This window comes from Oncorhynchus keta, chromosome 28, assembly GCF_023373465.1.
Source record: "Oncorhynchus keta strain PuntledgeMale-10-30-2019 chromosome 28, Oket_V2, whole genome shotgun sequence".
In the NCBI taxonomy this organism is placed as follows: domain Eukaryota; kingdom Metazoa; phylum Chordata; class Actinopteri; order Salmoniformes; family Salmonidae; genus Oncorhynchus; species Oncorhynchus keta.
This window is the reverse complement of record NC_068448.1, coordinates 49,692,781-49,716,256: the sequence shown is the minus strand read 5'-3', so window position 1 is coordinate 49,716,256 and position 23,476 is coordinate 49,692,781. Positions and strand designations below refer to the sequence as shown.

Sequence of the window (23,476 nt, the reverse complement as noted above, 5' to 3'; positions counted from 1 at the left end):
CTGGATTGCATCTTACCTGGCAGGTCGCTCCTACCAGGTGGCTTGGAGAGGAGCTGTGTCAGTGTTAACGGATGTGAAACGGCTAGCTTAGTTAGCGGTGCGCGCTAAATAGCGTTTCAATCGGTTACGTCACTTGCTCTGAGACCTTGAAGTAGTAGTTCCCCTTGCTCTGCAAGGGCCACGGCTCTTGTGGAGCGATGGGTAACGATGCTTCGTGGGTGACTGTTGTTGATGTGTGCAGAGGGTCCCTGGTTCACGCCCGGGTATGGGCGAGGGGACGGTTTAAAAGTATACTGTTACATCCGCAACACATGCTCTTACTGCTGGTGTCTCCAAGGGCTCGGTTCTAGGCCCTCTCCTCTTTTCTCTATCCTCCAAGTCACTCGGCTCCGTCATATCCTCTCATGGTCTCTCCTGTCATTGCTATGCAGATGGCACTCAACTACTTTTGTCATCCCCCCATCTGACGTCCAGGTCGTGGCACGCACGGTTGTCCCAGCAAGCAGCCTTCCTCCGTTTCCCTCTCATGAATGAAACGCTACACTCATCTTTTCGCTGCCAATCCCCTGGCCCATCCCCTGGCCTGAAGCAACAAGCACCACATGAAAAGCAATGCTTTTTCTAAGTCTTGTGACAGGTAAATGTAGGATGGCTTAGATGTATCCCTCCAGCTACATAAGTATCAAGGAGAGAAGAGAAAAGAAAAGAACGCTTTAAGAAAAAAATACTAACTGAAATGACAAATTCATTCATGGAAATGTATGCAAATGCAGAGGATGTTCAGATTCCTGTGGACTACAATTACTCACATTATTTCTCAATTACATTGGTGCCATGCTAAGATAACGTCCATCCTGACTAGATGAATTACTTGAAAATATAGGATGTTTAGTATGAGTTGACTTGCAATCACATTAAAACAAATACAAATTGTTTGGAGGTGGGAAAACAACTGGTCTGTGCTCTCAATTTGAATAGCTGAACAGTATATTTGATTTTCTGGATTTATGTTTTAGATTCCGTCGCTCACAGTTGAAGTGTACCTATGATAAAAATGTACAGACCTCTACATGCTTTGTAAGTAGGAAAACCTGCAAAATTGGCAGTGTATCAAATACTTGTTCTCCCCACTGTAATATGGACTCCCAGTGTATAAGAAGTGTGTGTGTGTGTGTGTGTGTGTGTGTGTGTGTGTGTGTGTGTGTGTGTGTGTGTGTGTGTGTGTGTGTGTGTGTGTGTGTGTGTGTGTGTGTGTGTGTGTGTGTGTGTGTGTGTGTGTGTGTGTGTGTTTTCAAGTTTTATTTGTATTAGTCCTTTGTATGGGATTACACATGGTGTACACCATCCAACAAAATGCTTACCTGCAGGTTCCTTCTCGACAATGCAACAACAATAAGAAATAATAAAATATAAGAATACAAACAAAGTGAATGGCTCATTATAATATACTTTTTAGAGTAAGTATAATATATTGGACTGTAATACAATTTACAGTCCAATATTTACGTGTGTTTTGTAGTGTTTCTATTGTGCAGTATTTAGCGATCATAATAAGAGTCTGGTAGCAGCAGTTGGAATGTGTGTGTGAATGTTTGTATGTCTGTGTGGGTGTGTGCGTGCGTGCGTGCGTGAGTGACTGCATGTGTGTTAAGGTGCAGAGAATCAGAGCATGTGGTCAGTCCAGTTCGTGTTAAGGAGTCTGAGGACCCTGGGTGGCATGCCGAATTTCGTCAGCCGCCTTAGGATGCAGAGGTGCTGTTGCACTCTCTTGACAAGTTGGTCCATGTCAAGTCCTCGGTGACGTGGATGCCGAGGAACTAAAAACAGCTGACTCTACTGCAGTTCTGTTGATGTGGATCGGGGCATGTTGCATCTGCTTCTTGAAGTCCTCTGCTTCTTGTTTTTCTGATGTTGAGGGAGTGGTTGTTGTACAAGCACCACAATGCCAATTCACTTACCACCTAGTGGATAGAGCGTTGGACCAGTAACCGAAAGGTTGCTGGATCGAATCCCAGAGCTGACAAGGTACAAATCTGTCGTTCTGCCCTTGAGCAAGGTAGTTAACCTACTGTTCCCGGGTGCTGAAGATGTGGATGTCGATTAAGGTAGGCCCCCGCCCCTCTCTGACTCAGAGGGGTTGGGTTAAATGCGGAAAACACATTTCAGTTGAAGGCATTCAGTTGTCCAACTGACTAGATATACCCCATTTCCCCTCCCTATAGGCTATATTCGTCGCCATCTATAAGGCTATGCTTTTGCTCCCTCAGTTTTAGAGCCTTGTATAAAATTTGGCAAAGCTCCGCCTTATCTCAACTCACTGGTCACAATAAAAACACCCACCCGTAGCACGCGCTCCAGCAGGTATATCTCACTGGTCATCCCCAAAGCCAACACCTCCTTTGGCTGCCTTTCCTTCCAGTTCTCTGCTGCCAGTGACTGGAACAAATTGCAAAAATCGCTGAAGCTGGAGACTTACATTTCCCTCACTAACTTTAAACATCAGCTATCTGAGCAGCTAACCGATCGCTTGCAGCTGTACATAGTCCATCTGTAAATAGCCCACCCAATCTACCTACCTCATCTCCATATTGTTTTTATTTACTTTGCTGCTCTTTTGCACACCAGTATCACTACTTACACACCATCATCTGCTCATCATAATCTGCTCATCTATCACTCCAGTGTTAATCTGCTAAATTGTAATTACTTTGCTACTATGGCCTATTTATTGCCTTACCACCTCATGCCATTTGCACACACTGTATATAGACTATAGACTGTTTGTGTTGTGTTGTTGACTGTACTCTTGTTTATTCCATGTGTAACTCTGTGTTGTTTCTGTCTCATTGCTTTATCTTGGCCAGGTCGCAGTTGTAAATGAGAACTTGTTCTCAACTAGCCTACCTGGTTAAATAAAGGTGAAATATATATTTTTAAATGTACAGAATCGTCAGTCTTCTCGATCCTCCAAACAAATTACTCCAGGCAAAAGCAACGGATCTTTACACTGGAGTCAATGTGGTGCTTTTGAGTGTGTCAAGAAGCTGAGGTGCGACAGCAATTTTGAAGCAATTTGGGCACAGTGCAGTGCCAGTGGCACTGATGCACCACCGCTATCTAGCTGGTTAGTTTTGATCAAAATCTGGCTTTAGTATGCAGGCTTCTGTCCATGGTGCTGATGGAGCGCAGTGAGATTTTGTCCCGTTGATCCTGTAAATTCTTGGTCAAAAGCATTTTTTTAAACATTTGTGTTTATTATGGTATAACCGGATATAAGCAGAATTCAATATAATTCCAATGAAAGAACCCTAGGCCTGCTACTTGGTACCGCTGTTTTGTTCTGTTGCGTTTATTCGCATTCAGTTGTGCTGGTTTTCTAAGCCAAACTGCTATTCGGTATTTTTGTTTGCATGCACGAATAACTAGGTTACTACATTCAGCATTTGATTTGCATTATTTTGGTAAAACAGTTGTGTGTACGGCTAGATTCACATAGGCTGTTTGTAGCCTATATTCATTACCAAAACCGCCTAGCTGTAGCGCGCTGTCCATTATGCTAATACAGCGCAGCAGAGAAAAGCTACAGATTTTAAAAGCCCTCAATGATCTTGGAGTCTCGGTATTTGATCTTTGTTTATATTGGTATAGCGTGATTATATAAGCAGAGTTCAATATAATTCCAATGCAAGAACCCCCAAAAATGTATCCCCCTCGCCAATTTCAACTGCCTCCATAGTCACTTTATCCTGACACCGGGGTCTGTGTTGGAGCAGTGTGTGTGTGTGTGTGTGTCAGTCAGTCAGTGTTGGAGAGCATAAAAGACAAAGTGAGAGGTGAGAGAGAGAAAGTGTCTCAGGCTAAGCAGTCTTCTCTCTCAGCTGACTGGGACCAATTAGAGTGGACTTCCTGCTTCCTGTGTGTTGGGCTTCTCTCCTCCTCTCAGCTTCTCTTCCCTCAGCCAGCCACTGACCCCTCTCCCAGCCCAACTCCTCCAAACATCCCCCTAAGCATCACTGATCTCATTGCTCCATCACTCGTGACTGTAGATACACAACAAGTCCTAACCCTTTACCAAATAGGTTGTAATGACGTCATGAATACAACCACATTACATCCAGTTTGTGAAGCAGTCTGCTGGATACTCTCTTCACTCACTGAAAATAGGTCTACTCACACGTGAAAAGTGTGGCCTGGAGAGGTACACAACATGTAATCAACAAAATCACAGCGTGTGTCAGGAGAACTGTATTTGTTTGACCACACATTTTATTGAACATTTTGTTTTGACATTGTCAGCTGTCTGACTCGAGTGTCCCCGCCACAACAAAGCTCGCGTTGCTTCACGACATAACTCTTTCTGAACATACTGTACATTCCCTAATCTTTGTTAGATAGTTCTCACATCTGCCCTGCCGGCCTTGGAGGCCAAATCCTCTATGCTCCTGGACAGCTCTGTTTTTCTCCCTTTGGAAGAAGCCAGTGTGAATAACCAACAGCCGACTGGCTGAATGTAAACCAAATTCTGCAGGGCAATAAAATGGAGACTTCTACAATGAATAGTGATTGTATTTTGCGTTTGGATCACTGTTCTTCTTCTGCGCACTGAATTATTGAACAACTGTGCGTTCTGCGGAAATGTCAGATACTCTTTTTGCTAAGACAGGAGTGGGGAGAGAGAGAGAGGGAAACGAGGGAAGCTATGCATGAACCAACTGCTGTGGATGGAGACAATGGAGACAACAAATGCCATTTCTAGCGGGGTGTCATGGCCAATCATTGATTATTTTTGATGGGCTCGGACGTTGAATAATTCATTTCTCCATTATCAAGTCGGAATCGCCTCAGAAAATGTCCCCTCCCCTCCTGTACAGTTGATAGTTATGGTCTGCACTCTATTATCATTAATACACAGTTCTGGTTTGGAGCAAATTCCATTAGCTCATCATTGGCATGTCTACAGTATGTATTGTCATACATTGACATGTCAAGTCAATGATGGAGGGAGAGGAACATTATGCAAGCTCAAAAAAAAAATTCTCATTAGCTGGTTTTGGCTGTGGTGGGGGGGGGGGTGGAGTTAAGGTTAGGTTTAGGGTTAAGAGTTAGGGTAAATAGGATTTTGATTGGTCCCCAAAAAGTATAGAAAGACATAGCTGCGTGTGAGCGCCATGCAATGTCCCATTTGCAATCAGTGGTGACAAATTTGTCAGGGCTGGTATTTACGAAGCTGCGCACAATAGCTCTCTAACTGAGAGTGTGATTTTTATTTTCTTCTCTTTTTTTCTCTTTAACGAGGATGACGGTCCAACAAACCAATTATCTCTTTCCGCGCCGTGCGCTCTAAATTATATTTTCTCATCTGTCAGTCACCTCCCGACAAGGTTACCCAGAGATCACACTCTCTCGGGCTGCAGCTATTCTTAGCGCGGCAGCCTGCGAGGAGGGGTTTTCTGTAAAACAAGTTTGCCCTTTCAGAGAGTAAGAGGAGGGAAGAAACCGACACCTATGGCACAGCCCCCGCCACCATTATAGAACACTGTAAAGCTGGAGAAATGTAATCTATTCTCCTGTCTACCGGAGCTGGAGAGAAATGAAAGGCGAGAGCGGAGCTCCCGTTTATGGCCCTAAAGGATTTCCTGATTAAAACATGGCTAAACTCGGCCAGAGTGTCGCCACCGCCTCGTCGTAATTGCGGCTTCTCATTTCCAGTGGATATCTGCATTGTCAGGGAAAACAGTTCACCTCTGTTTTCCCAGTAATTTGCTACAGCCGTCTGTACTGTTTTTTTAAATGCACCCCCATATTGTGATGTGTATACAGAAAATAGGACCGGTGAGGAATGTGCTTGAAATTAGGAGTTATCAGAACACAATTGACACTTTCTGATGTCAGTCGCCACAGCCTGCCTCAGTGTTTGCGGAACTAAAACCACTGTGTGATATTTTGTCACCACGTCTCTGTTTGAATTATTATCTCTGCAACAGTAGACACCAGATGTGTCCCCCTGACAGTGGGAGTCTGCTGGTATGAAGCCGACTTTGATTTTATCAGGGATCCCATGGGGTTTGAGCTATGGAATCCCAAGGCTCTGTCTTTCAGAAGTCTTCTCTCAGACATTTTGTCTTAGCCAGGTGCTTTGTGGCACAATACAAATCTCAGCCGTTTGTTTCAATGAGCACCGCAATATGGAGATGACAAAAGGGCCACGCTTAGCTTTCGAACTGCTTTATGTGGCGGATACTACCGTTGTTCATGTTCATCCTTCGCTGTACTTTGAAGATCCTCATTACTGTCCCCTAGAGAGACAGGGTCTATGTGTGCGTGTGTGGGCACGTGCATTCGGGTGTGTGCATGCATAATCCATTATCTTGACTACTGTAGGCTCTAATATCTCACCTAATGTCTTTCTATATCCCTTAGGAATGGAGGGATGTGACAAATATTGTAGACAACATGAATATTGTCTGATCTAATTGGGATTGCCCATATGTGGATCTCACTGGAGAGGTCAAACATACCTCTTGTGTTTGTGTTCATTAGTCTCCAAAAATATAAACGTCCTCTCACTGTCAACTGTGTTTATTTTCAGCAAACTTAACGTGTGTAAATATTTGTATAAACATAATAAGATTCAACAACTGAGACATAAACTGAACAAGTTCCACAGACATGTGACTAACAGAAATGGAATAATGTGTCCCTGAACAAAGGGGGGGTCAAAATCAAAGTAACAGTTAGTATCTGGTGTGGCCACCAGCTGCATTAAGTACTGCAGTTCATCTCCTCCTCATGGACTGCACCAGATTTGCCCATTCTTGCTGTGAGATGTTACCCCACTCTTCCACCAAGGCACCTGCAAGTTCCCGGATATTTCTGGGGGGAATGGCCCTAGCCCTCACCCTCCGATCCAACAGGTCCCAGACGTGCTCAATGGGATTGAGATCCGGGCTCTTCGCTGGCCATGGCAGAAGACTGACATTCTTGTCTTGCAGGACAGGACAGGACACACAGAATGAGCAGTTTGGCTGGTGGCATTGTCATGCTGGAGGGTCATGTCAGGATGAGCCTGCAAGAAGGGTACCACATGAGGGAGGAGAATGTCTTCCCTGTCATGCCCAGCGTTGAGATTGCCTGCAATGACAACAAGCTCAGTCCGGTGATGCTGTGACACACCGCCCCAGACCATAACGGACCCTCCACCTCCAAATTGATCCCACTCCAGAGCACAGGCCTCGGTGTAACGCTCATTCCTTTGATGATAAATGCTAATCCGACCATCACCCCTGGTGAGACATAAACGCGACTTGTCAGTAAAAAGCACTTTTTGCCACTCCTGTCTGGTCTAGCGACAGTGGGTTTGTGCTCATAGGCGACGTTGTTGCTGGTGATGTATGGTGAGGACCTACCTTACAACAGGCCTACAATCCCTCAGTCCAGCCTCTCTCAGCCTGTTACGGACAGTCTGAGCACTGATGGAGGGATTGTGCTTTCCTGGTGTAACTCGAGCAGTTGTTGTTGCCATCCTGTACCTTTCCCACAGGTGTGATGTTCAGATGTACCGATTCTGTGCAGGTGTTGTTACACGTGGTCTGCCACTGTGAGGATGATCAGCTGTCCGTCCTGTCTCCCTTGTAGCGCAGTCTTAGGCGTCTCACAGAATGGACATTGCTTTTTATTTCCCAGCCCACATCTGCAGTCCTCATACCTTACCTCCTTGCAGCATACCTAAGGCACGTTGACACAGATGAGCAGGGATCCTGGGCATCTTTCTTTTGGTGTTTTTCAGAGTCAGAAAAAGGCTTCTTTAGTGTCCTAAATTTTCATAACTGTGACCTTAATTACCTACCATCTGTAAACTGTTAGGGTCTTAACACCCGTTCCACAGGTGCATGTTCATTAATTGTTTATGATTCATTGAACAAGCATGTGAAACAGTGTTTAACCCTTTACAATGAAGATCTGTGAAGTTATTTGGATTTTTACGAATTATCTTTGAAAGACAGTGTCCTGATAAAGGGGCGTTTCTTTTTCTTTTTTTTAAATCCATTGTGACCAGCACCCTCTCTTGATCCCTCTCGGTCCTCCTAACCCCTGTCTCTCTTCTTCTCTCCCCACAGGACGCAGAAGCACAGCCACTGTTACCGCATCACCTACCGCCACATGGAGAGGACCCTGACCCAGGAGGAGGTGCGTGTTCTCCACGCCGCCATCGAGCACACCGCCGAGCAGGAACTGGGCGTGAAGGGGAGGTACTGAGACCCCCTCCGCCGCACCCTCCCCTGGGTCATGCACAGTAGGCGGTAAACAGGAAAAAAAAATCGGTTTAAAACCTGGCAAGATGGAAAAGCACTACCCAAACTCAAATTTCCCTTTTGCAATAATTTTGTCACTGTGTGTCCTTCTGAACATAACCATGACTTACACATTTCAAGCGGACGGACTTCGGCTGACTCTGTTCTCGGCTCTCATAGAGACGCGAGGGGAATCCTACGGACCATTCCTCTTGGTAGTACAACAATATTGCAAGTGGTTGTAGTACCTACAGACGTAGGATCTTAATTTGATTACCCTTTTGTTGTTGAGAATTTTGTAGTGTATTCAAAGTTTAAAAACTTTTCTGAAGTTTTTAATTTCCACTTTAAAATGTCAGACTTGATTTGCCCCAACGAAAAATGGATAAACCCCTAACGAAAATGTCCAGAAATTATCATCACCATAATAATTCATATTTCCTGTTGCTGCAGGACTATTTTCCTGCTGTAGCCCTGAGCTAACTCACCTGATTCAAGTAGTCAAGGGCTTGATCATTAGTTGTCAAGTTGAATCAGGTGTGCTAGCTCTGGAATAGTTAAAATACATGGAACGGATGGCTGTCCCTGAGGAGAGGTGTGGTATGAGACTATAGGTAACGACTAGACCTCCTTGAAAGTGTCCTTCAATGTGACTGTTAGATAGTGGTAGAGTTTGTAAGAGCACTGCTCAAGCAATGCCAAGGTAGTTCAATTCCTGCATTGATCACATCATAAAAATGGATGCTCTCATTGTACTGTACATTTCTTTGAATAAAAGCGCCTGCTATGTGACATTATTTATATTCACTGATTCTTCTGAACAAAGCGACACATCCACTCTAGGCTCTACTCCTCCTCAGTACCAAGCAACTCTTATCATTAAAGCCTCCAGGAACCTTTCATGTGAAGTGGCTGATGCTCTTAAATAACACAATTCACAGTGTCACATCACCAGAGGTGGACTGTGTTTGATTTAATATGGACGTCACGGAAAGCGTTTCATGCCATTGGCTTCTTACCAGCCTGGCGAGAGAGACCGGCGAACGAACACAATACAGTCCTGTTGATGATTCAATCGACATTTGTATTTGTAATATTTTCAAAAAAGATGTGTTATTAGGAGTGAGGAGGGGATGTGTTGGTACACTACCTGAGAAGCATTGGAATAAAAGCCACTATTGTCTCAGTGCTGGGTGAAAGTACAAAGAGTGTTCTTTATGTCCTTTTGCGTAACAGGTGATTTCAAATAAACCGTGACGTTTGGTTACAGTCCTGGCGATCGTTCTTTCTGAGCAGAGCACACACATATATTTGAGGAGTTGCAGTAATGATGTTATACCGCAGATTGAGCATCAAGTTTTTTGGAACAACCTCTGCCCTCATCAGTCTTGTTAACAGAGTGATTATGCATTTGCACTCGGTCTATTACGCCCGCTATTCTATTTACGACTGGACGAACCTGTGTGAATACCAGATGAGACTGTGTCCCATATTTATTTGATGTGCTGTAAGCCTCTTCATTAAGAAGTCATTAGAAACATTAACACTTCATCAGCCCCTGGCTCCAATCTCTTGTCAATAGAATCCTCGGGATTGTCTTGTTGTTTCACTGCTGCCGTTGGGTATACAGAGGACTAGATTGACAAACCGACCCAACAGAATAGAGCTGTCAAAGAAAGGGCCCATTCTTTATGACAATGTTTCTGTTTCCTTTTCTTTTGAATTGGCTGGAGAGGAACAGAGAAAATTAAATTGCGACGTGATGAGTGGCTCCCTCCATTTAGTATGATATGTAACATTCCGTATGGTATGTAGTTTAATTTGTGGATGTCCATCATCCACTTTGTATGATATGTTACGAATTTCATTTTGTTGTGACTAACTTTAGCTAGGTGGCTAACATTAGCTCAGCTAGGGGTTAAGGTTGGGGGTTAAGGTTAGGATTAGGAATTAGGGTAAGGGTCAGCTAACATGCTAAGTAGTTGCAAAGTAGCACAAATGTAGTAAGTAGTTGCAAAGTTGCTAATTTGCTAAATTGCAATGTTTCATTCCAAAACGCTATATATCTATTTTCAGGTTATATTTTGTTTTAAAGAAATTATGAAAGAGATTGGTGTGTTTTTCACTATCTAATCATTGCATGGGGTTGTTCAATGACATATGTATTTGTTTAAAATGTCACTCGATGGTTTCATTTCAGAGAAACAATAATCATGTTGTTTTCTTAAATTCTTTATATCCGCCTCACTCTCATAGAAATAAGCAGTACTGCTAGGTTTTACACTGTCAAATATAACATATAACAAATAACGACATTTTTTGTAAAGTTGTTCAATTATTCAATACAGTAATATGTGATCTGTATGTAAAACATGTAAATTTGACATTTCAGTCATTTTTGCAATGTTCTTATCCAAAGCAACTTACAGAAAGTGCATTCATCTTAAGATAGCTAGGTGAGACAATCACACTATATACAGTGCCTTGCGAAAGTATTCGGTCCCCTTGAACTTTGCGACCTTTTGCCACAGTTCAGGCTTCAAACATAAAGATATAAAACTGTATTTTTTTGTGAAGAATCAACAACAAGTGGGACACAATCATGAAGTGGAACGACATTTATTGGATATTTCAAACTTTTTTTAACATATCAAAAACTGAAAAATTGGGCGTGCAAAATTATTCAGCCCCTTTACTTTCAGTGCAGCAAACTCTCTCCAGAAGTTCAGTGAGGATCTCTGAATGATCCAATGTTGACCTAAATGACTAATGATGATAAATACAATCCACCTGTGTGTAATCAAGTCTCCGTATAAGGCACTGTATACAGAAGTATATGGACACCCCTTCAAATTAGTGGATTCGGCTTTTTCAGCCAAACCTGTTGTATATAAAATTGAGCACACAGCCATGCAATCTCCATAGACAAACATTTGCAGTAGAAGGGCCTTAATGAAGAGCTCAGTGCCTTTCAACGTGGCACTGTCATAGAATGCCACCTTTCCAACAAGTCAGTTCTTAAAATTTCTGCCCAAGTAGTGCTGCCCCGGTCAACTGTAAGTGCTGTTATTGTGAAGTGGAAACGTCTAGAAGGAACAATGGCTCAGGTACGAAGTGGTAGGCCACACAAGTAAACAGAACGGGATTGCCAAGTGCTGAAGCGCATACAAATTATCTGTCCTCGGTTGCAACACTCACCACCAAGTTCCAAACTGCCTTTGGAAGCAACGTCACCACAAGAACTGTTCGTCGGGAGCTTCATAAAATGGGTTTCCATGGCCGAGCAGCTACACACAAGCTTGAAATCATCATGCACAATGCCAAGCATCTGGAGCAGCAGAAATGCGTTCTCTGGAGTGATGAATCACATTTCACCATCTGGCAGTCCGGACGAATCTGGGTTTGGCGGATGCCAAGGTGAACGCTACCTCCCCGAATGCATAGTAAAGTTTGGTGGAGAAGGAATAATGGTCTGTGCCTGTTACAGTAAAATATACAGGATTCAAGCATTCCATTCCAGCTAAACAGTGGATATACACAGATTTTAGAAAACATTAAGAACAGTTTCCTAATATTGAATTGCTTTTCTGATAACAGTAACATTTTAGAAACACGTGAAGGTGCCCATAAGCAAAAATGTCTGATGAAAAAACGTGAAAAATGAGTGGATAGAGCATTTTGGAAATAGTCTTCAATTGCTAGTTTCCTCTGAGCATGGTGGTGGTGCAGGCTAGATCAATAGCAGCCCCAGACCCAGACAAACTCCACTGACAAGGGCCCAGATCAATTGGTGGAAATTAGCTTGCGGGGATGGGCAAAACAATAAACAACTATCTATCGTTTTCTTCAGGGAAAAGACTGAGATATAATGCGGTGCGTAACCGTCTCTGGGTAAAGGCAGAAATCAGTAGTTTATGATGACAGGATTTCATGGGGGAGCTTATCGACATATTGTGACATGTACATTTAATTGCCACTTCGGGAAGTCATCTGAAGAATGTCCTGCATGAATTCCAAAATAAAAAGTGGACTGTGTTATTCCATGAAGGGGCAATCTATGATTGGTAAAAAAAAAAAATACTTTCAAATGAATGATGTATACCTGTTGATTCTTGAAGAATGTAAATTATAAATGCCTCATGAACTTAGTTCAACTGCCATACTCCATCAGAACCCAAAATATAGGCTTGTTTTACTCAAAACATACACTTTTTGTGTATGCGGCAGCTTTCCAATCTTTGGGAATCTCAGACGATATGAAAGAGAGGTTGAACAGGCAAGTGAAAGGGGTTGCAACAATTTCGGCAGGTAATTTTAGAAAGAGAGGGTCCAGATTGTCTAGCCCGGCTGATTTGTAGGGGTCCAGATTTTGCAGCTTTTTCAGAACATCAGCTCTCTAGATTTGGGTGAAGGAGAAATTGGGGAGGCTTGGGCGAGTTGCTGTGGGGAGTGCAGGACAGATGAACTGGGTAGCCAGGTGGAAAGCATGGCCAGCCGTAGAAAAATGCTTATTGAAATTCTCAATTATCGTGGATTTATTGGTGGTAAATAGTAAATAGTCTGTGGTAGGTATCCTGCGGACAGTACTGTTTATAGATATTTCAATAACCCTTTACTTTAAAGCCCGCTATTTACCAGGTAGTGACTTTACTTAAATCAGGTTGTTACTTAAATCAGTAAATCAAATCAAATGTTATTGGTCACATACATGTGTTTAGCAGATGTTATTGTGTTTAGCAGAACCTCGTCTGCAGTGAAATGCTTGTGCTTCTAGTTCTGACAGTGCAGTAATATCTAACAAATTACACAACATATACCCAAATACACACACATCTAAGTAGGAATTAATTAAGACTATATACATACAGTTGAAGACGGAAATGTACATACACCTTAGCCAACTATATTTAAACTCTGTTTTTCACAATTACTGAAATTTAATCCTAGTAGAAATGCCCTGTCTTAGGTCAGTTAGGATCACCACTTTATGTTAAGAATGTGAAATGTCAGAATAATAGCAGAGAGAATGATTTATTTCAGCTTTTATTTATTTCATCACATTCCCAGTGATTCAGAAGCTGACATACACTAAATTAGTATTAGGTAGCATTGCCTTTAAATTGTTTAAACTATGTCAAACGTTTCGATAGCCTTCCACAAACTGCTCACAATAGGTTGGGTGAATTTTGTCCCTTTCCTCCTGAAAGAGCCTGTCTTAACTGAGTCAGGTTTGCAGGCCTCCTTGCTCGCACACGCTTTTTCAGTTTTGTCCACATATTTTCCATATGATTGAGGTCAGGGCTTTGTGATGGCCACTCCAATACCTTGACTTTGTTGTCCTTAAGCCATTTTGCCACAACTTTGAAAGTATGCTTGGGGTCAATGTCCATTTGGAAGACCCATTTGCGACTAAGCTTTAACTTCCTGACTGATGTCTTGAGATGTTGCTTCAATATATCCACATAATTTTCCTTTGTCATGATACCATCTATTTTGTGAAGTGCACCAGTCCCTCCTGCAGTAAAGCACCCCCACAACATGATGCTGCCACCTCCGTGCTTCACGGTTAGGATGGTGTTCTTCGGCTTGCAAGCCTCCCCCTTCTTTTCCTCCGAACATAACGATGGTCATTGTGGCCAAACAGTTGTATTTTTGTTTCATCAGACCAAAGGACATTTCTCCAAAAAGTATGATATTTGTCCCCTTGTGCAGTTGCAAACCGTAGTCTGGCTTTTTTACGGCGGTTTTGGAGCAGTGGCTTCTTCCTTCCTGAGCGGCCTTTCAGGTTATGTCGATATAGGACTTGTTTTACTGTGGATATAGACACTTTTGTACCTGTTTCCTTCAGCATCTTCACAAGGTCCTTTACTGTTGTTCTGAGATTGATTTGCACTTTTCACCAAAATACGTTCATCTCTAGGAGACAGAACCTCGTCTCCTTCCTGGGCTGTATGACAGCTGCGTGGTCCTATGGTGTTTATACTTGCATACTATTGTTTGTACAGATGAATGTGGTACCTTCAGGCATTTAGAAATTGCTTCCAAGGATGAACCAGACTTGTGGAGGTCTACAATTGTTTTTCTAAGGTCTTGATTGAATTATTTTGATTTTCCCATGATGTCAAGCAAAGAGGCACTGAGTTGGAAGGTAGGCCTTGAAATACATCCACAGGTACACCTCCACTTGGCTCAAATTATGTAAATTAGCCTATCAGAAGCTTCTAAAGCCAGGACATAATTTGTTTAAATTTTTCAAGCTGTTTAAAGGCACAGTCAACTTAGTGTATGTAAACTTCTGACCCACTGGAATCGTGATACAGTGGATTATATGTGAAATAATATTTTTGTAAACAATTGTTGGAAAAATGACTTGTGTCATGCACAAAGTAGGTGCCCTAACCGACTTGCCAAAACTATAGTTTGTTAACAAGAAAATTGTGGAGTGGTTGCAAAACGAGTTTTAATGACTCCAACCTAAGTGTATGTAAACTTCCGACTTCAACTGTAGATGGACGAGCGATGTCAGAGCAGAATGGACTAATCTACAGTAGAATAGTATAGAATACAGTATATACGTACAGTGGGGCAAAAAAAGTATTTAGTCAGCCACCAATTGTGCAAGTTATCCCACTTAAAAAGATGGGATGGTAAGCAAATTGAAGTGGGTCTATCGTGGCAGGTAAGGTAGAGGTGATATGATCCTTTGCTAGCCTCTCAAAGAACTTCATGATGACAGAAGTGAGTGCTACGGGGCGATAGTCATTAAGTTATTTTACCTTTGCCTTCTTCTACAGGAACAATGGTGGCCATCTTGAAGCATGTGGGGACAGCAGACTGGGATAGGGCGAGATTGAATATGCCCGTAAACACACCAGCCAGCTGGTCTGTTCATGCTCTGAGGACACGGCTAGGGATGTCGTCTGGGCTGACAGCCTTGCGAGGGTTAACACGTTTAAATGTTTTACTCACGTCGGCCACGGATGAGGAGAGCCCACAGTCCTTGGTAGCCTTGTGGAGTGAATAACTACACTGTTTATATTCTGTCATATTCCCAGTCACCTTGCCATGGTTAAATGTGGTTGTTCGCACTTTCAGTTTTGTGCGTATGCTACCATCTATCCACAGTTTCTGATTAGTGTCGGTTTTAATACTCTCTGTGGGTACTACATCTCCTATACACTTCCTCATAAACTCAGTCACCGTATCTGTGTATGCGTCTAGATTATTTTCACAAGCTACCCGGAACGTATCCTAGTCCACGTGATCAAAACAATCCTAGAGCGTGAATTCCGGTTGGTCAGACCAGTGTTGAATAGTTCTTAGCACGGGTACTTCCTGTTTGATATTATGTCTATAGGAAGGGAACAGGAAGATAGAGTTGTGGTCAGATTTGCCAAAAGGAGGGAGGGGGAGGGCTTTGTCAGCATTCCGGAAGTTTGTAAAGCAATGGTTAAGAGTAGGGCGAGTAGTACAGCCGATATGTTGATAGAACTTCCGCAGCCTAGTCCTCAAATATGCTTTGTTAAAATACCCAGCTACAATAAATGCAGCCTCAGGATATGTGGTTTCCAGTTTGCATAAAGTCCAGTGAAATTCTTTGAGGGTCATTGTGGTATCAGCTTGAGGGGGGATGTAAACGGCCGTGGCAATGATGGAGAATTCTCTTGGGAGATAATATGATCGGCATTTGATTGTGAGGTATTCTAGGTCGGGTAAACAAAAGCACTTGAGTTCCTGTATGTTCCTAGAATTACACCATGAGTTGTTAATCATGAAACACACCCCTCCACCATTCTGCTTCCCGGAGAGATATGTATTCCAGTCTGTGCGATGTACTGAGAATCTTGCTGGCTTTACTGACTCTGACAGAGTATCCCGAGAGAGCCACGTTTCCATGACACAAAGTAGGTCACAATGTCTCTCTGGAAAGAAATTCTTGCTCTAAGCTCATCAACTTTGTTATCCAAAGACTGAACATTAGCGAGTAATATACTCGGAAGTGGTGGGTGGTGTGCGCTCCTGGTAAGTCGAACGCTGCCTCGAGCACCTCTCCTCCCCCGGTGATGTTTTGGCTCGCCCTCTGGAATAAGTTAAATTGCTCTGGGGATAGTGACCAAAGGATCTGCTCCAGGGAAGTAGTATTCCTGGTCGTAATGCAGGTAGTTCTGGTGAGTTACCACCACTCTAATATCCAATAGTTCTTCCCGACTGTATGTAATGACACAAAACATTTCCTGAGCCAATAATGTAAAAAATAGTACATACAAAAACAAAATACTGCAAAATTTCCTAAGAGCAAGACGCAATGCTGAAAGTCGCACAAGCATCACTATGTACTGTTTTGTACTACTACGTGGTTATCAATTAAATTATTTGAGATAAGTACCAAAAAGTAGACAAACAAAGAGGTGTAATGGGTTCACACTAAAAAGGTGTGTTACATAAAGCTTCATTATTCAATGTTTTACATGTTTAACTGCATCAGGGATAGCGTACACAGATGTTTCGGCTTTACAGTCATATGTTTGTCTGAATTTGCGGGTTTTACGCACCAGCCAAGCTTTTGTGAGACCGCGTCGGTTCTCTTTAGAATAGGTACCAGAAAGTATCCATTGTTCCCACATATTTTCTTAGTTACATAGGTACAGGTACAGTACAATAACAGCTTAAACTGGGATTTCAAATAATTGTACTGGTATGCTTAATGACTCGTGAATTCTGTCAAGTCCTCCATGAACATTTAACCCTGATATTTCTGCACCTCATCTATTCAACCCATGTCAATGTGTCCTCTTCCAGTCTCACCCAATCAGAGCCCTCGAAATGAATGACATTTCCCTTGTCGGGTAAGTTGACATTGATAACTCTAAAGCAGAATTAAACTGTTGGAAGCAGTTTGTTGGAGTGACAGTTGCAACAATCAGTATGTGCAGTCTCAGTAATTTGTGAGTCGTTAATCTTGTTTAGCAAATCCTCTCCCATTTAGATGACGGCTTGTGTTGTTCATATGTGACTCGTTTCAGGAAACTAGGCATATGTTGTGGGTCATTATTTCACAGGAGCGCCATTTGAACATTAACTTTTTTGTTGTTAGAAATGCCTTCTAGAATATTGTGAACTTTCATGTTCCTTAATAACAAACGTGTATGCCATCTGTAAATACGAATACAATTGTTAAATTATGAGCCTAGTTGGTTTAGCCCTGGAAAAAGGCAGCAACCTACCCGCTAGCCATGGTTGGCTGAGATAATGAGTGGGCTGGACGAGAGAGATGAGTTCGGATTGGTCTGCCATGTAGCTCGCTTCTGTCTATAATATGAGCTGGTCAGAATGTGAGGTAGTCCTTTTTAACGCAGCTTTTTTTTAAAGATATCATGTAGTAAAGCTGCATAAGTGTTGCTCTCTACTTTCTGGAAGACCGGGTTTTGAAATCAGTAGAATTAGAGTATGCTAGCTAAGACAAATTCTGCTGTTTGATTGCAAATATGCAGACGGAGTTGAAAAGAGAACACAGAAGATTGTTGTAAAACACCTGTCTCCGGATTACATCTTCAAACTAAGGGAACCATTGCATTTCTGACATAGAGGGAAAAACTTCCATCCATGTATATGGGTAAGAGAGTCTAACTAGCTAGATTTTCAAATATTATACGTTTCCATTTTTGTCAGAAAGTCGTTTTCATTTCAAGTTCAAAGTGTACTATTAGCTAGCTAGCTAACGCTAGCAGGCTCGCTGGCTAGCTAGCTAACGTTACATGAATGATCTGTGTGGTAATATTATTCGTTTCTCAGAGCCATTTGCATGTGTTGATCATATCAGCAGGCATGGCAGGATATGTGACATACCCTAAACTCTTAGAGAATACGGTTCCAAAAGGGTTCTTCGGTTGTTCCCATAGGAGAATTTTATTTGTCACATGCACCGGATACAACAATACCATGAAATGCTTACTTAACCAACAATGCAGTTCAAGAAATAGACTTAATAAAATATTTACTAAATAAACTAAAGTAAAAAATAAAATAAAAAGTAACACAATAACGAGGCTATATACAGGGTACCGAGTCAATTTGCGAGGGTACAGATTAGTCAAGGTAATTTTTACATGTAGATAGGGGTAAAGTGACTATGCATAGATAATAAACTGCGAGTAGCAGCAGTGTAAAAACAAATGGGGGGGTCAATGTAAATAGTCTGGGTAGCCATTTGATTAATTGTTATATGGCTTGTGGGTAGAAGCTGTAGTCTCACCTGACCAGAGTATCACGTGACAGATCATGTGACACTTAGATTGCACACAGATGGACTTTATTTAACAAATTATGTGGCTTCTGAAGGTAATTGGTTGCACCAGATCTTATTTAGGGGCTTCATAGCAAAGGGGGTGAATACATATGCACGCACCACTTTTCCGGGGGGTGTTTTTAGACATTTTTTAAACAAGTTATTTTTGTCATTTAATTTCACCAATTTGGACTATTTTGTGTATGTCTATTACATTAAATCCAAATAAAAATGTATTTAAATTACAAGTTGTAATGCAACAAAATAGGAAAAACACCAAGGGGGATGAATACTTTTGCAAGGCACTGTAGGTCCTGGATGGCAGGAAGCTTGGCCCCAGTGATGTACTGGGCTGTACACACAACTCTCTTGTGCCTTACGGTCGGATGCTGAGCAGTTGCAATGCTCTTGATATTGCCTTTATTTAACTAGGCAAGTCAGTTAAGAACAAATTCTTATTTACAATGATGGCCTACCCCGACCAAACCTGGACGATGCTGGGCCAATTGTGTGCCGCCCTATGGGACTCCCAATCATGGCCAGATGTGATACAGCCTGGATTCGAACCAAGGACTGTGGTGACGCCTCTTGCATTGAGATGCCTTAGACCACCTCGCAAATCGGATCAGGGGAACCATGCCAAATTTTTTAAGTCAATTGATGGGGAAAAGTCATTTTCGTGCCCTCTTCACGGCTTTCTTGGTTTGTTTGGACCATGATTGTTTGTTGGTGATGTGGGCACCAAGGAACTTGAAACTCTCGATCCGCTCCACTACAGCCTCATCGATGTGAACAGGGGTGTGTTCGGCCCTTATTGTCCTGTAGTCCACGATTATCTCCTTTGTCTTTCTCACGTTGAGGGAGAGGTTGTTGTCCTGGCACCACACTGCCATGTATCTGACCTCCTCCCTATAGGCTGTCTCATCGTTGTCGGTGATCAGGCCTACCACCGTTGTGTTGTCAGCAATCTTAATGATGGTGTTGGATTCGTGCTTGGCCACACAGTCATCGGTGAACATGGAATACGGGATGGGACTAAGCACGAGCTCTGAGGGTCACCCGTGTTGAGGATCAGCATGGCAGATGTTTTGTTGCCTACTCTTACCACCTGGGGGGGGGGTCAGGAAGTCCAGGATATAGTTGCAGAGGGAGGTGTTTAGTCCCAGGGTCCTTATCTTAGTGATGAGCTTTGTGGGCACTATGATGTTTAATTCTGAACTGTAGTCAATGAACAGCATTCTCACATCGGTGTTCCTTTTGTCCAGGTGGTAAGGGCAATGTGGAGTGCGATTGAGATTGCGTAATTTGTGGATCGGTTGGGGCAGTATGTGAATTGGAGTGGGTCTAGGGATTCCGGGATGATGGTGTTGATGTGAGCCATGAACAGCCTTTCAAAGCACTTCATGGCTACCGACGTTCGTCAGGTTACCTTCGCTTTCTTGGGCACAGGTATTATAGACTCAGTCAAGGAGAGGTTGAAAAGGTCAGTGAAGACACTTGCCAGTTGGTCCGTGCATGCTCTGAGTACATGTTCTGGAAATCCGTCTGGACACGCGTCCTTGTGTATGTTGACCTGTTTAAAGGTCTTGCTCACATCGCCTCCGGAGAGCGTGAACACACAGTCATCCGGAACAGCTGGTGCTCTCATGCATGCTTCAGTGTTGCTTTTCTCAAAGCAAGCATAAAAGGCATTTAGCCCATCTTGTAGGCTCGCTTCACTGGGCAGCTTGTGGCTGGGTTTCCCTTTGTAGTCTGTAATAGTTTGCAAGCCCTGCCATATCCGACTAGCAACAGAGCCGGTGTACTAGGATTCAATCTTAGTCCTGTATTGACGCTTTGCCTGTTTGATGGTTCGTCTGAGGGCGTAGCTGTATTTATTATAAATGTCCGGATTAGTGTCCCGCTCCTTGAAGCGGCAGATCTAGCCTTTAGCCTGTGTGTGGAGTAAAGGTGGTCGAGAGTTTTTTTTTCTCTGATTGCACGTGACATGCTGGTAGAAATGAGGTAAAACAGATTGAAGTTTGCATGCATTAACGTCCCCGGCCACTAGGAGTGCCGCTGTTGGATGAGCATTTTCATGTTTGCTTTTATGGCCTTATACAGCTCGTTGAGTGCGGTTTTAGTGCCAGCATCAGTTTGTGGTAGTAAATAGATGGCTATGAAAAATCTAGATGAAAACTCTCTTGGTAGATAGTGTGGTCTACAGCTTATCATGAGGTACTCTACCTCAGGCGAGCAATACCTCGAGACTTCCTTAATATTAGACATCGCGTACCAGCTATTATTGACAAATAGACACACACCACCACCCCTCATCAAACCGGACATAGCTGTTCTGCCCTTTTGAAGAACCCTTTTTGCTTCCAGATAGAACACTTTTGAGTTCTACATGGAACACAAAAGGGTTCTACCTGCAACCAAAAATTGTTTTTCAAAGGGTTCTCGTATGGGGACAGCCAATGAATCATTTAAGGGACAGAGTTGAACCATCTATTGAACTGTATACGCGTTTACTATAGACATTATTGGTAGAGATGCAGTATAGGAACCACCCCTGTAGTTATTTGAGGTATGAAAACATCTAACAAACTATTCCTTTAAATGTGCCATTAAATTATATGATTATATAATTATAGATTGATCTGCAGTATGCCAGCTTTGGAGACCATGCCTATTGTATTGCTCAGCATGTGTAATATTTAAAACGTACCTTGATCAAAATATCAAGTTTTCCACAGTAGAACATACACATTCAGTGAGCTTACAATATTGCAGACCTTGTGCGTCTATTTATATCAGGACGGTGCTTAATAAATATTCACCTGATCAAGGACCTTTATAATTGGTTGAATGTTGTCCTAGGGCGGACGCACACTTCAAAGGTTGGCATGCTCAAACAGACAGAGCCCTGCCAAACATCCCACCCAGAAATCCAATGCATCAGACAATGCATCTTCCAATCTGTCACAAAGCACACAACATCAACTCATCATTTGTCTTGTGTTTCTCCTTTCGTCCCATTCATCTGTTTCTATTAGAGTTCTATCACGTAATGACAACATATCATGATGTGTATCCCCATATCTATCTACTATACACCCAGGAGGGAGCTCTGGTGCAGACAAGGTATGGGTTAATAACAGCATTTGTGTCAGCCGATTCTGCCACGGCAAAGGGGAAAGACATTAACATGATAACCAATGATAACATGATAACCAGGGCTACACCTGTGTGCTGGGTAGAGAGGCATTGTTAAGATGACGCATGAAGGGTCATTCTTGAGTTGCAGTGGCTTTTGGGCATTTTGGAAGCAATAAATAAATGTTCTATTAGTTTTATTGATTTAAATGTATTTGGGAACATCTTCCCATTCTAAATCAAGTGTACTGAACAAAAATATAAAGGCAAAGTTACAGATCATATAAGAAAATCAGTCTATTGAAATAAAATAATTAGGCCTTAATCTATGGATTTCATATGACTGGGAATACATCTGTTGGTCACAGATACTTTTTTTTTTAAAGGTAGAGGCGTGGATCAGAAAACCAGTCAGTATCTGGTGTGACCACTATTTGCCTCATGCAGCGCGACACATTTTATTCGCATAGTTGTTCAAGCTGTTGATTGTGGCTTGTGGAATGTGGCTAGTTGAAGTGTACCTATGATGAAAATTACAGGCCTCTGTCATCTTTTTAAGTGGGAGAACTTGCACAATTGGTGGCTAAATACTTTTTTGCCCCACTGTAAATGCCTCGTGAGCTTAGTTCAACTGTCATACCTGATCAGAACCCAAAATACAAGCTTGTTTTACTTCAATGTTTGTAAAAAAATGTAAATGTAAACAAACTAATAGCCTAAAAACATGGTTAAAACTTTCATGGATGGTCAGTCCATAGTATCCATAGCTCTGTCTTTGAATTTGAGAGTGGTTACGTTTCTCCAGGCCCATCCCGCCGCTTTTCATCAAAACACAGGCAGGGTGACTGCTTTCTTATTGTTTCAATTAAGGATTCTAGATTTAAGGTAAGTGGTACACTGTTGAGATAAAAAATGTGAAACTCTTGAATCAATGACAATATGATTACATTTTACATGATCACTAACTACTGACTTTGCAATATGACCCCACCTTGGATTTGAACTCACAACCTCTGGATTTGGGTTACACTGATCTTTCTGCTGCACCACAACGTTTGTAGCATTCTCAGAAGTCCCCTACACATCCATTACCTATAATACATCTACGCTGATACACCATACAGTAAATACAAAGTATGTGGACACCCCTTCAAATTAGTGGATTAGTGGCTATTTCTGCCACATCCGTTGCTGACAGGTGTATAAAATCGAGCACAGAGCCATGCAATCTCCATAGACAAACATTGGCAGTAGAAGGGCCTTACTGAAGAGCTCAGTGACTTTTAACATGGCACCGTCATAGGATGCCACCTTTCCAACAAGTCAGTTTGTAAAATTTCTGCCCTGGTAATGCTGCCCTGGTCAACTGTAAGTGCTGTTATTGTGAAGCCCCGTAAGCGTGTAAAAAAAAAAAATCTGTCCTCGGTTGCAACACTCACTACAGAGTTCCAAACTGCCTCTGGAAGGAACGTCAGCACAATAACTGTTCATTGGGAGCTTACTGAAATGGGTGTCCATGGCCGAGCAGCCGCACACAAGCCTAAGATCACCATGCGCAATGCGAGGTGTCGGCTGGAGTGGTGTAAAAGCTCACCGCCATTGGATTCTGGAGCAGTGTAAATGCTTTCTCCGGAATGATGAATTACGCTTCAACATATTTTTTGAATTGAACCTTTATTTAACTAGGCACGTCTGTTCAGAAGAAATTCTTATTTACAGGGATGGCCTACACTGGCCAGACTTGGATGACGCTGGGCCAATT

General features: G+C 42.5%; 1 protein-coding gene across 3 annotated transcripts in view; it reads left to right on the top strand.

Moving 5' to 3' along the window:
• The window catches only part of LOC118361543 (phenylalanine--tRNA ligase, mitochondrial-like), a 118,814-nt gene extending 109,726 nt beyond the window's left edge, over positions 1 to 9,088 (top strand). For all 3 annotated transcript variants that reach the window (XM_035741556.1, XM_052483236.1, XM_035741557.1), the window contains one exon: positions 8,118 to 9,088. In XM_035741556.1, coding sequence (XP_035597449.1) covers positions 8,118 to 8,256 — 139 coding nt within the window. In that variant the 3' untranslated portion in view covers positions 8,257 to 9,088. The remainder of the gene's footprint in view (positions 1 to 8,117) is intronic.
• Positions 9,089 to 23,476: the final 14,388 nt, after the last annotated feature.